The sequence below is a fragment of the Heterodontus francisci genome, chromosome 5, assembly GCF_036365525.1.
Source record: "Heterodontus francisci isolate sHetFra1 chromosome 5, sHetFra1.hap1, whole genome shotgun sequence".
NCBI classification, from domain to species: Eukaryota; Metazoa; Chordata; class Chondrichthyes; order Heterodontiformes; family Heterodontidae; genus Heterodontus; species Heterodontus francisci.
Window position 1 is genome coordinate 176,878,871 of NC_090375.1, and position 13,577 is coordinate 176,892,447.

The 13,577-nt window shown below is 43.5% G+C and overlaps 1 protein-coding gene across 4 annotated transcripts in view; it reads left to right on the forward strand.

Moving 5' to 3' along the window:
- atp6v1c1a (ATPase H+ transporting V1 subunit C1a) overlaps window positions 1-13,577 on the forward strand; it is a 107,633-nt gene that overhangs the window by 65,877 nt on the left and 28,179 nt on the right. For all 4 annotated transcript variants that reach the window (XM_068032401.1, XM_068032398.1, XM_068032402.1 and 1 more), the window contains 3 exons: window positions 515-583; window positions 8,191-8,283; window positions 8,365-8,458. In XM_068032401.1, coding sequence (XP_067888502.1) covers window positions 515-583; window positions 8,191-8,283; window positions 8,365-8,458 — 256 coding nt within the window. The remainder of the gene's footprint in view (window positions 1-514; window positions 584-8,190; window positions 8,284-8,364; window positions 8,459-13,577) is intronic.

A 13,577-nucleotide genomic window follows, 5' to 3' on the forward strand; every position in this document is an offset into this window, starting at 1 on the left:
AAAACTAGTATTTGCTAATTTGTTGGTCTTTTCTCACTGATGAATTCATCAACGTAAAAATAGAGACTTGTGCTGTACTCGTATAATTGTGTTTTGGTGTCATTTTCTCCTCATTAAGGCCATTTAGTTTTTACGTCCAGCAGTTTTGAATTGGCTACAGAATGGCCTAATGAGCCAGATGCTTTTGTATTTTAGTACAATTTAGAAAATAGTAAAAGCAGCCATTAGATTGCAGGTTAAAGTAGTCGTGCAGAGCAGCTAGTTTTTTTTTGGATTCAAAGCTTTAACCTATCAATTAGCAAGCTGGTATCAGCAAGTAGTAATTGACAGACAAAACAGCTATAAAGAGGTACATTGTGAAGTCTAAGTAATCCTTAGCAATCTGAATAATTTTATGGCATACATAACTTCATTTAACTAAAATTGATACCAGTTCAGTGACGAGTTGGACCTGAAAATATCATCCTGGCCTCTGAGCCATTGTATAATTATTCACCACTGTTTTCTTATTTAGAACAAGTTATCTTGAATGGGAAAAGACTTATGAAACTCTGGCGGAGATGGTGGTTCCACGGTCAACCAAGTAAGGGAGGTCTTCGATCTATTTTCTGTGATCTTTCTACCCAGTATTCGCGGAAGACCTGTGCCATGTCATTCTAACCTTTGACTTTGATTTTCATGTGGAGCAGCTTAACCAAACTATTTAGCAGCAGTGTAGCTTTTGGGTCTAAAGCTTAATTTAATTATGAACTAGCTTGTATAATTTCTGGTTTGTGGTGATGGAGATTCCTGTTGTACTTCTATTTAGCAGTCGAATAGTGCAGTATTTTAATATATGAACATGCCAAGCCGTGACCTGGCAGGGCACTAATTTAACTGCACAAATTGGACTAGACTGTCTTCCTTACTGTCCCTTTGAGACTCCTGCTAACTGAAGGGATCCTAGCCAGTGCATATTGTAGGCAGAAATTCTTATCCATTGTATGCAAAAGTTGGAGAGGTGTGATGCTGAAAATGCAGGAGGGATGGAAATGGATGTTAGTGGAGGGGGGAGCAAGCATGCCAATTTCAGTGAGAGGGGCGTGGTGGATTAATACTGGGTTGGAAGGAGAAAAGAGTGTCAGTTTGAATTGAAGGGAGATAAAGGGAGAAGACCACTAGTATGAATTGGAAGGATTGGAGGAGAAGTGCCTCTTTGAAAGGGTGAAGAGTTGGATAGTTACAGTCATGAGTGAATTTTTTTAGGAAGGGTGGTATGTAAATCACTTTTTTTAATGATTTAGATTTTAAAAAATCTTATTGTGAAGAGTAAAAGTACTTGGAATTAACTAGAATGTATACTTCTAATGAAAACCTTTCCAGAACAGCATGTTCCCAGACCCATTAGCAATGTATCACCAATTTTGTATCTCTAAGATTTACATTTCCTTTTTCAAGTTTTCATGTGCTTGGGTTTTATTTCCTCCAATACAAGTAAAGGAATGTTGGGTTTACCTATATCAAGACACAAGTTTTGTGTAATGACTTGTTTTTACATGTAGGCTTGTAATCAGGGCTGTTCTTGTGATACTAGTTTTTTTAGTCACCTTTTGCTAATTTTCTAAGTTGGCGTATATGCTTATAATTCCTCACGTGAGATTGAAAATGCAGCTGGTCTATCTGGGGTGAGGGTTGAAGCTTGGTAAAGGCTGAGCCTTTGCTTACAGGGAGAGTATTGGATGGATTTTACTGTCTTGGTGAATTGGGGCAGGAGTTACCGGTGTTATTCTTGCATCTTTTTTACTCTTAAAAGTGAGGTCCTCTGCTCACGTGTACATCTTGTGAGGTGATGCATTTTGGTAGGGAGAATGAGGAGAGACAATAACAAGTTAAATGGTACAGCATTAAAGGCAGTGCAAGGATAGAGAAGTGGGTGGTGTTTGTTCACAAATCTTTGAAGATGGCAGAACAGGTTAACAAAACAAATAAAGCATATGGGATTCTGGGCTTTATAAATACAAGCATGGAGTACAAAAGCCAGGAAGTTATGCTAAACCAATATAAAAGACTAGTTCAGCCCAACTGAAGTATTGTGCCCAGTTCTGGGCACCACATTTCAGAGGACGTGAAGGCTTTGGAGCGGATGCAGAAAAGATTTACTAGAATGTGCCAGAGATGAGGGATTACAGTTACTTGGATAGGCTGGAAAAGCTGAGAATGTTCCCCTTGGAGCAAAGAGCTAAGAAGATTGAATAGAGGCCTTTAAATCGTGAAGAATTTAGATAGAGTGAATGAAGAGAAACGGTTTCCAAAGGCTGATGGGTCACGAACCGGAGGGCACAGATTTAAAGTGATTGGCAAAAGAACCAGAGGCGATAGGAGGAAAACCTTTTTTATGTGGTGAGTGGTTAGAATTTGGAATGCATTGACACATAAGGTTTTTAATTCATTCATTTGATGTGGGCGGCGCTGTCTAGGCCAGCATTTATTGTCCATCCCTAATTGCCCTTGAGAAGGTGGTGGTGAGCTGCCTTCTTGAACCGCTGCAGCCCATATGGAGTAGGTACACCCACAGTGCTGCGAGGGAGGGAGTTCCAGGATTTTGACCCAGCCACAGTGAAGGAACGGTGATATAGTTCCAAGTCAGGATGGTGTGTGACTTGGAGGGGAACTTAAAGGTGGTGATGTTCCCATGCATTTGCTGCCCTTGTCCTTCCAGTTGGTAGAGGTCGCAGGTTTGGAAGGTGCTGTCTAAGGAGCCTTGGTGCGTAGCTGCAGTGCATCTTGTAGATGGTACACGCTGCTGCCACTGTGTGTCGGTGGTGGAGGAAGTAAATGTTTGTGGATGGGGTGCCAATCAAGCGGGCTGCTTTGTCCTGGATGGTGTTGAGCTTCTTGTGTGTTGCAGCTGCACCCATCCAGGCAAGTGGGGAGTATTCCATCAGATTCCTGACCTATGCCTTGTAGATGGTGGACAGGCTTTGGGGAGTCAGGAGGTGAGTTATTCACTGCAGGATTCCTAGCCTCTGAACTGCTCTTGTAGCCACGGTATTTATATGGCTACTCCAGTTCAGTTTCTGGCCAATGGTAGCGCCTAAGACGTTGATGTTGGGGATTCAGCGATGGTAATGCCGTTGAATGTCAAGGGGAGATGGTTAGATTCTCTCTTGTTGGATGGTCATTGCCTGGCACATGTGTGGCATGGATGTTACTTGCTACTTATCAGCCCAAGCCTGGATGTTGTCCAGATCTTGTTGCATTTCTACGTGGACTGCTTCAGTATCTGAGGAGTCGCAAATGGTGCTGAGCATTGTGCTCAGAACATCCCCACTTCTGACCTTATGATTGAGGGAGGATCATTGATGAAGCAGCTGAAGATGGTTGGGCCTAGGACACTACCCCGAGGAACTCCTGCAGTGATGTCCTGGAGCTGAGATGATTGACCTCCAACAACCACGACCATCTTGCTTTGTGCTAGGTATGACTCGAACCAGTTTTCCCCCTGATTCCCATTGACTTCAGTTTTGCTAGGGCTCCTTGATGCCACACTCTGTCAAATGCTGCTTGATGTCAAGGGAAGTCACTCTCACCTCACCTCTTTCTTCCATGTTTGAACCAAGGCTGTAATGAGGTCAGGAGCTGAGTGGCCCTGGTGGAACCCAACTGAGCATCATTGAGCAGGTTGTTGCTAAGCTAAGCAGGTGCCGCTTGATGGCACTGTTGATGACACCTTCCATCACTTTACTGATGATTGAGAGTAGACTGATGGGGTGGTAATTGGCGGGGTTGGACTTATCCTGCTTTTTGTGGACATGACATACCTGGGCAATTGTACCCATTGCCGGGTAGATGCCAGTTTTGTAGCTGTACTGGAACAGCTTGGCTCGGCACGTGACAAATTCTGGAGCACAGGTCTTTAGTACTATTGCCGGAATATTGTCAGGGCCCATAGCCTTTGCAGTATCCAGTGCCTTCAGTCGTTTCTTGATATCACGCGGAGTGAATTGAATTGGCTGAAGTCTGGCATCTGTGATGCTGGGGACTTCAGGAGGAGGCCGAGATGGATCATCAACTCAGCACTTCTGCCTGAAGATTGTTGCAAATGCTTCAGCCTTATCTTTTGTACTGATGTGTTGGGCTCCCCCATCATTGAGGCTGGGGATATTTGTGGAGCCACCTCCTCCAGTTAGTTGTTTAATTGTCCACCCCCATTCATGGCTAGATGTGGCAGGACTGCAGAGCTTCGATCTGATCCGTTGATTATGGGATTGCTTAGCTCTGTCTATCACATGCTGCTTACGCAGATTGGCATGCATGTAATCCTGGGTTGTAGCTTCACCAGGTTGACGCCTCATTTTGTGGTATGCCTGTTGCTGCTCCTGGCATGCCCTTCTGCACTCCTCATTGAACTAGGGTTGGTCTCCTGGCTTGATGGTAATGGTGGAGTGGGGCATATGCTGGGCCATGAGGTTGCAGATTGTGGTTGAGTACAATTCTGCTCCTGCTGATGGCCCATAGCGCCTCATGGATGGCCAGTTTTGCATTGCTAGATCTGTTTGAAATCTATCCCATTTAACACAGTGGTAGTGCCACACAACACGATGGAGGGTATCCTCAATGTGAAAGCAGGACTTCGTCTCCACAAAGACTGTGCAGTGGCCACTCCTACCAATACGGTCTTGTACAGATGCATCTGTGGCATGCAGGTTGGTGAGGGCGAGGTCGAGTATGTTTTTCTCTCATCACCTGCTGCATACCCAGTCTAGCAGCAATGTCCTTTAGGACTCGGCCGGCTCGGTCAATAGTGGTGCTGTCAAGCCACTTTTGGTGATGGACATTGAAGTCCCCCACCTGCGCCCTTGCCACCCTCAATACTTCCTCCAACTGGTGTTCACCATGGAGGAGTACTGACTCATTAGCTGAGGGAGGGCAGTAGGTGGTAATCAGGAGGTTTCCTTGCCCATGTTTGACCTGATGCCATGAGACTTCATGGAGTCCAGAGTCGATGTTGAGTCTAAGGGCAACTCCCTTTTGACTGTATACCATTGTGCCACCACCTCTGCTGGGTCTGTCCTGCTGGCGGGATAGGACATACCCGGGGATGGTGATGGCAGTGTCTGGGATATTGTCAGGGTGGTGGAAACAGGTTCATTAGTAGCATTCAAAAGGGAATTGGATAAATATTTGAAGGAGAAAAAATTGCAGGGATACAGGGAAAAGCAGGGGAGTGGGAGTATTAGAGTCATAGAGTTATACAGCACAGAAACAGGCCCTTCTGCCCACCGTGTTCCTGCCGGCCATCAAACCTATCTATTCTCATCCAATATTCCAGCACTTGGCCCGTATCTTTGTAAGTTATGGCATTTCAAGTGTTCATCTAAATACTTCTTAAATGTTGAGGGCTCCTGCCTCTACCACCCCTTCAGGCAGTGTGTTCCAGATTCCAGCCACCCTCTGGGTGAAAATGTTTGTCCTCAAATCCCCTCTAAACCTCCTGCTCCTTACCTTAAATCTATGCTCCCTGGTTATTGACACCTCTGCTAAGGGAAAAAGTTTCTACCTATCTACCCGACCTGTGCCCCTTAATTTTGTATACCTCAATCAGGTCCCCCATCAGCCTTGTCTATTGTAAGGAAAACAGCCCTAGCCTATCCAGTCTCTCTTCATAGTCGAAATGCTCCAGCCCAGGCAACATCCTGGTGAATCTCCTCTGCACCCTCTCCAGTGCAATCACATCCATCCTATAGTGCGGTGACCAGAACTGTACACAGTACTCCAGTTGTGGCCTAACTAACGTTTTATACAGCTCCATCATAACCTCCTTGCTCTTATATTCTATGCCTCAGCTAATAAAGGCAAGTATCCCATAAGCCTTCCTAACCACCTTATCTACCTGTGCTGCTGCCTTCAGTGATCTATGGACAAGTACATCAAGGTCCCTCTGACCCTCTGTACGTCCTAGGGTCCTACCATCCATTGTATATTCCCTTGCCTTCTTACTTCTTCAAAATGCATCACTTCACACTTCTCAGGATTAAATTCCATTTACCACAGCTCCGCCCATCTTACCAGCCCATCTATATCATCCTGTAATCTAAGGCTTTCCTCCTCACTATTTACACCACCAATTTTTGTGTCATCTGCGAACTTACTGATCATGCCTCCTATATTCATGTCAAAATTATTAATGTACACTACAAACACAGCAAGGGTCTCAGCACCGATCCCTGCGGTACACCACTGGTCACAGGCTTCCACTTGCAACAACAACCCTCGACCATCACCCTCTGTCTGCTGCCACTAAGCCAATTTTGGATCCGAATTGCCCTGGATCCCATGGGTGCTTACCTTCTTAACCAATCTCCCATGCGGGAACTTATCAAAAGCCTTTCTAAAGTCCATGTAGACTACATCAACTGCTTTATCCTCATCTACACATCGAGTCACCTCCTCGAAAAATTTAGTCAAATTTGTTAGACACGATCTCCTCCTGACAAAGCCATGCTGACTATCCTTGATCAATCCCTGCCTCTCCAAGTGGAGATTAATCCTGTCCCTCAGAATTTTTTGCAATAGTTTCCCTACCACTGATGTTAGACTCATTGGCCTGTAATTACCTGGTTTATCCCTACTATCCTTCTTTAATTCGCTGTACCACATTTGCTGTCCTCCAGTCCTCTGGCACTTCTCCTGTGGCCAGAGAGGATTTGAAAATTTGTGTCAGAGCCCCTGCAATCTCCTCCCTTGCCTCACATAGTAGCCTGGGATACATCTCATTTTGGCCTGGGGATTTATCCACTTTTAAGCCCGCTAAAACTGCTAATACCTCCTCCCTTTCAATGCTAATTTGTTTAAGTATATCACAATTCCCCCTCCCTGATCTCTATACCTACGTTGTCCTTCTCTACAGTGAACGCAGATGAAAAGTAATCTTTTAAAACCTCACCTGTGTCCTCCGGCTCCACACACATTTCCATTTTGATCCTTCATGGGCCCTACTCTTGCCCTGGTTATCCTCTTGCCCTTAATATACTTATAAAAACCCATCTTGGGATTTTTCTTTATCTTGTCCACCAGTGTTTTTTCATGCCCCCTTGGCTCTCCTAATTACTTTTTTAAGTACCCCCCCATACCTTCTGTACTCCTCTAGGGCCGCCACTGTTTTCAGCCTCCTGAATTTGCCATAAGCCTTTTTTTTTTCCTGATCCAATCCTCTATATCCCTTGACATCCAGGGTTCCCTGGATTTATTGGTCCTACCCTTCACCTTTATGGGAACATGTTGCCCCTGAACCCTCACTATTTCTTTTTTGAATGACTCCCACTGGTCTGATGTAAACTTTCCGAAAAGTAGCTGCTCCCTGTCCACTTTGGCCAGATCCTGTTTTATCATATTGAAATCGGCCTTCCCCCAATTGAGTACCTTTATTTCGGTCCATCTTTGCCCTTTTCCATAACTACCTTAAATCTTGCAGATTTATGGTCACTATCCCTGAAATGCTGCCCCACTGACACTACCACTTGTCCTGCTTCATTCCCTCATATTAGATCCAGTACCGCCCCTTCTCTTGTAGGACTTTCTACGTGCCTGCTTTAAAAAACTCTCATGGATGCATTTTAAGAATTCTGCCCCCTTTAAGCCTTTTGCACTAAGACTATCCCAGTTAATATTTGGGAAGTTGAAATCCCCTACTATTATTATCCTATTATTTTTACACCTCTGAGATTTGCCTGCATATCTGCTCCTGTATCTCTCCGATTGTTTGGAGGCCTGTACTACACTCCCAGCCAAGTATTGTATTCTATGAAATAAAAACAAGAAATGCTGGAACCACTCAGCAGGTCTGGTCTGTATTCTATGAATCTGTCTTGACAAGTTTTATAATAAACATCTTGTACATTGTTCAGGCATGTAATATGGAGTGAATTGCCATGCTTTTTAGCATTTATTAAACTGATTTAGATTCAAAATGTCATTTGTGCTATATTACATACGCTTAATATGCTGTGAGTGAACATGGAGTCCATCCTAGCCACAACATTGCAAGTGCGGTGTTCTACCTGCAGTCAGAGTGAGTTCACTTGTGAACAGGATAACAATCCTGTACTTTTTACTGCATCAAAATCAGGCCCCAGGAATTTAAGCAATGATGTATAACTATTTTAGACATACCTTTTTTTAAAAGAGAATTTTTTTCCCCTCTCTTAAAAGGTTGATATGTGATGACATCGATAGTGGCTTGTTCACTGTAACATTGTTCAGGAAAGCAGTTGATGACTTCCGACTAAAGGCCAGGGAGAACAAGTAAGAATTTCTTTCCCGATCATACCCATTAGAGCTCTGTTTCAGAAATGGATGCACTCAGTTTTCTTCCCTTCGTTTCAGGTTTATTGTTCGGGATTTCCAGTATAACGAGGAGGAGCTGAAAGCGGATAAAGAAGAGATGACTCGACTTTCAACTGACAAAAAGAAACAGTTTGTATGTATTCAAATCTAAACTGCAAAATGCAAACCTCAGCCTATGCAGCTCTAAAAGTCATGTTCGCATGTGCCATATACTCGTGGAATGTGCTTATTGTTGTCATTCAGTACAACTAAGTGCACAATCTGTGCTGTAGGTTGACCATTTAGAAACTTGCCAAAAAAGTTATGGCATGGCATTTTTACTTGTACTAGGTGAAGAAATTTGAGAATCGATGTATCTTTATTAAAATTGCCAGGGGATGTTGCTGATCTAGTGCGTAGCTATTTGCTAATAAACATTTACAGTAGAACCTTGTCCTATTCATGGAATGGTTACAGTACAGAAGGCGCCATTTGGTCCATCATGTCCATGTCTGCAAGAGCAACTCGGCTCGTCCCACTCCCACACCCTTTCCTTGTAGCCCTGCAATTTTTTTTCTTCAGGTGCTTATCTAATTCCCTTTTGAAAGCCACAATTTAATCTGCCTCCACCACATTCTCAAGCAGTGTATTCCAGATCCTAAACATACTGCATAAAACTTTTCCTCATGCCATCTTAGGTTCTCTTGCCGTTCATTAAATCAGAGTCCTCTGGTTCTTGATCCTTCTACTCTCTCTAGACTCATGATTTTGAACATCTCTATCAAATCTCCTCTCAACTTTCTCAGGAGAAGCCCAGCATCTCCAACCTAGCCACGTAACTGAAGTCTCTTATTCCTGGAACCATTGTTGTAAATCTTTTCTGCACCCTCTCTAAAGCATTCACATCCTTCCCAAAGTTTGGTGCCCAGAATTGGATACAATAGTTTAGTTGTCACTGAACCAGTGTTTTATTAAGATTCATCATAACGTCTGTGCTTTTATGATGCCCCTATTTATTATGCCTTTTTTAATCACTTTCTCAACCTGTCTTGCCACCTATCAACGATTTGTGCACATATGTCCCCAGGTGTCTCAGTTCCTGCACCCCTTTTATAATTGTACCCTTTGGTTTATATTGCATCTCCTCATTCTTCCTACCAAAATGTGTGTCTTCACACTTCTCTGCATTAAATTTCATCTGCCACGTCTCTGCCCATTCCACCAGCCTGTCTGTCCTCTTGAAGTCTATCGCTATCCTCCTCACAGCTCACAATACTTCCAAGTTTTGTGTCATCCACACATTCTGAAATTGTGCCCTGTGCACCAAAGTCTTGGTTTTTAACATATATCAAGAAAAGCTGTGGTCCTATCGCATACCTCTGCGGAACTCCACTATGTTTTCCTGCAGTCTGAAAAGCAACTGTTCACTGTTCAACACTCCCCCCTGCTCTCATGCTCACGTCTCTGTCCTGGGCTTGCTGCAGTGTTCCAGTGAACATCAACACAAGCTCGAGGAACAGCATCTCATTTACCGATTAGGCACACTACAGCCTGCCAGACTAAACATTGAGCTCAATAATTTCAGAGCATGACAGGCCCCTCATTTTACTTTTATTTTTAGTTATTTTTTTTTTGTGTTTATTTTGTTTTATCTTGGTTTGTTCAGTTTGCTTACCCACTGTTTTTTTTCATGTATGTACTTGCGGCTGTTCAATTTTCAGTCTGTTAACACCCTATCTGTACTAATGCTTTCAACACCCCATTAACATATTGTTTGCCTTTGCTCCATGACCTTCTGGTCAACTATTCTGTGACCTTGTCTTATCTACACCTTCTCCTTTGTTATCTCTTGCCCCACCCCCGCTTTACTTGCTTATAACCTTTCACATTTCTAATATTTTCCAGTTCTGAAGAAGGGTCACTGACCTGAAATGTTAACTGTGCTTCACGCTGCCAGACCTGCTGTGTATTTCCAGCATTTCTTGTTTTTATAACTGTTAACTGTTACTTTGTTTCCTGTCACTCGGCCAACTTCATATCTGTGCTATCACTTCTCTTACTCCATGTGCTTCAGCTTTGCTGGCAAGTCTATTATGTGATACTTTATCAAGTGCCTTTTGGAAGTCCATGTACACCACATCAGCTGCATATCCTCATCAACCATTTCTGTTATCTCATCACAAAACTCAATCAACTTAGTTAAACAAGATTTGCCTTTAACAAATCAGTACTGGCTTTCCTTAATTAATCCACACTTGTCCAAATGACAATTTTGTCTTGGATTCTAAAAGTTTTCCCACCACTGAGGTTAAACTGAGTGGCCTGTGTTTGCTGGGTTTATCCTTACACCCTTCTAAATCAAATAATGTTTTAGGGGGTCACAAAGTAGGAGGACCACACTGTACCAAACTCTGGCCTACTGAAAGTCCACATTCAACAATGGCCCCTCAGACCTGGTGATTTTCCTCCTGCAGACAATAGTCTAAGTAAAGAGGAAGCAATAGTGAGAATAAGTCCGCAAAAGTCAAATTATGGAACCCAACCACATCACCACAGTTACAAGCTTGTCAAATAGGGAATAGTGTTGCCTGTAGAAGGGAGATTCACTGGAACTGGGAGGTGATTATCAGAACTGGAGTTTGATGGTGAAATATCAAAAATATTATTGATATCTGTATAGTTAACAAGTTTGCCATGGATGCTGTTTTACTTTTTAGTGGATTGAGTGTGTTTTTCTTAAACATTCCAACTGATTGAAGGGTGCATTGAGTTCTCGGAGTTTAGGTGGAAAGACTTAATACTGGCTAGCATTATCTCACCCAACACTATCAAAAATAGATTTACTGACATTAATCCCATTGATGTTTGTGGGACCTTGCTGTGCACAAGTTGTTGCCATGTTTGCCTACAAAGCAACAGCGACTACAATGCAAGAGTAGTTCATTGACTGTAAACCACTGAAACATTGTGCTGACAGGAAAGTAATCATTTCAGTACTGAGAAAATAATCATACACTTGCATAATAGCTTAACTCCAGTCACACCTCTTAGTTTTTTTTTACAAATTTCAAACATATATTTGAAAGTCCAGCTGAAAGGACAGCCCATTTCTAAGTTTATGGGTATCTAATTATATTTTGCCGAATTGCTTAATCGTTAATTTTAGGTTTGCATAGTGGTAATTGCCGGTTGTTGCCTTTTCTACCTTTCTAGTGAATGAACTTGTTTTTGATTGGTTCACATTTAGTCAGAGGGATATTTGAGGCAACCAATATGGTTAATTGACCAAGTATTCGTTTTGTGCGCCAGGCATACTTTTTCTGGCTTGTTGCCATGAGGTTGATCTGTGACTTGCAGCACTTAAATATATGGATAAATGAATAAAATAACTTTTTTTAAAACTCTAATAACTTAATGTTTCACTTAATTTCCTTGAATTTTTACTTCCCCGATAGCTGTTTGAGTCTAACTCCTTGCAGTCTATAACTGCTTCTTAATATGATCTCATCAGTAGGTTCTTGCTGCACCATTGTGTTGACACCTTGTCAGCATGACAGTCCTGTATTTAGGAATAAAAAAAATTGATTCATATTCATTTGTTCAATGTGATTCTAAGCAAATAGCCTTTTAAATTCGATTTGAGCACGTTGAATTACTGGAGAGAAGTAAACGAACACTGCAGCTACATCATATGCTATCTTCATGTGCATACAAAACCTACTATTTCCTCTTGTCCATGCAGCCAAATCACCACTCATGTTTGCTCAACGGTAGCCTTGAACAGTCGTCATGCTCCAGTTATTCTCCTATCTCCCTTCATTCCATCTGAGGTAATCTTGTTCCCTTGACCCCATTCCCATTAAACTGTTTAACCTTTCTTCCTGACCATTATGCTAACTGATAGTGTAAATGATTCCCTCTCCTTGGAAGTTCTCTTCCATTTCAAACCAGTTTTCAGGGACTAGAGTCAGACAGTATAAAAGTGGGCCATCTTACAGTGCTGACTTCGTTTGCACTGGAGTGCTGACTTGGGACTGCATTAGAGTGCTAAAGTGGGAGTTTTGTGACTGAGGGAGTTCAGTGAGGAGGGAACGAGGAGCTCCTTTCATTTCCTACCTGTCCTCAAAGAGCTTGAGGGGAGTCGAGAGTTTCCAAAGAGCACAGCTGACTGGTGATTAAGTCCTGGTGGGTATTTTTCAAACTGGATTGAATTGTAAGTCATTGTTTTAGCACGACTTAGTTGATTTATTTTTATTGTAACAGTCTTCTAAAGTTTTAAATTTAAAGGGTTTAGTCAAGGCAGGAGAGCTTAAAGCCGTGGTTTGCTCCTCTTGCTGCATGTGGGAATCGGGGAACATTTCCAGTCCCCGGGACCAGCATGTGTGCTGGAAGTGTGTCCAGCTGCAGCTCCTGGAAGCTCGGGTTTCAGAGTTGGAACGGCGGCTGGAAACACTGTGGAGCATCCACGAGTCTGAGAGCATCGTGGATAGCACGTTTAGAGAGGTGGTCACACCGCAGCTGAAGGGACTTGAAGGAAGGGAATGGGTGACCACCAGGCAGTCCAAGAGAAACAGGCAGGTAGTTCAGGAGTCCCCTGGGGCCCCGCTTGCAAATCGGTATTCCATTTTGGAGGCTGATGAGGCTGGTTCCTCCAGGGAGTGCAGACAGAGCCAAGCTTCTGGCACCACAAGCAGCCTGTCCGCACAGGAAGGGGGAAAGAGAGGAAGAGCAATAATTATAGGGGATTCTATAGTCAGGGGAACAGATAGGCGCTACTGTGGCCGTCAACGTGACTCCAGGATGGTGTGCTGCCTCCCTGGTGCCAGGGTCCGGGATGTCACTGAACGGCTGCAGGGCATCGTGAAGGGGAGGGTGATAAGGCAGAGGTCATGGTATATGTTGGTACCAATGACATGGGTAGAAAGGGGGATGAGGTCTTGCATCAAGAATTCAGGGAGTTAGGCTGTAGACTAAAAAGCAGGACTTCTCTGGTTGTAATCTCTGGATTACTCCCAGTGCCACGTGCTAGCGAATATGGAAATAGGAGAATAGCACAGATGAATGCGTGGCTTAAGAGTTGGTGCAGGAGGGAGGGTTTTAGATTCCTGGACCACTGGGATCGTTTCTGGGGAAGGTGGGACCTGTACAAGCGGGACAGTCTACATCTGAACCAGCGGGGAACTAACCTCCTTGCTGGCGGATTTGCTCGTGCTGTTGGGAGGAGTTTAAACTAATTTGGCAGGGGATGGGGACGCAGACTCCGAGCATAATAG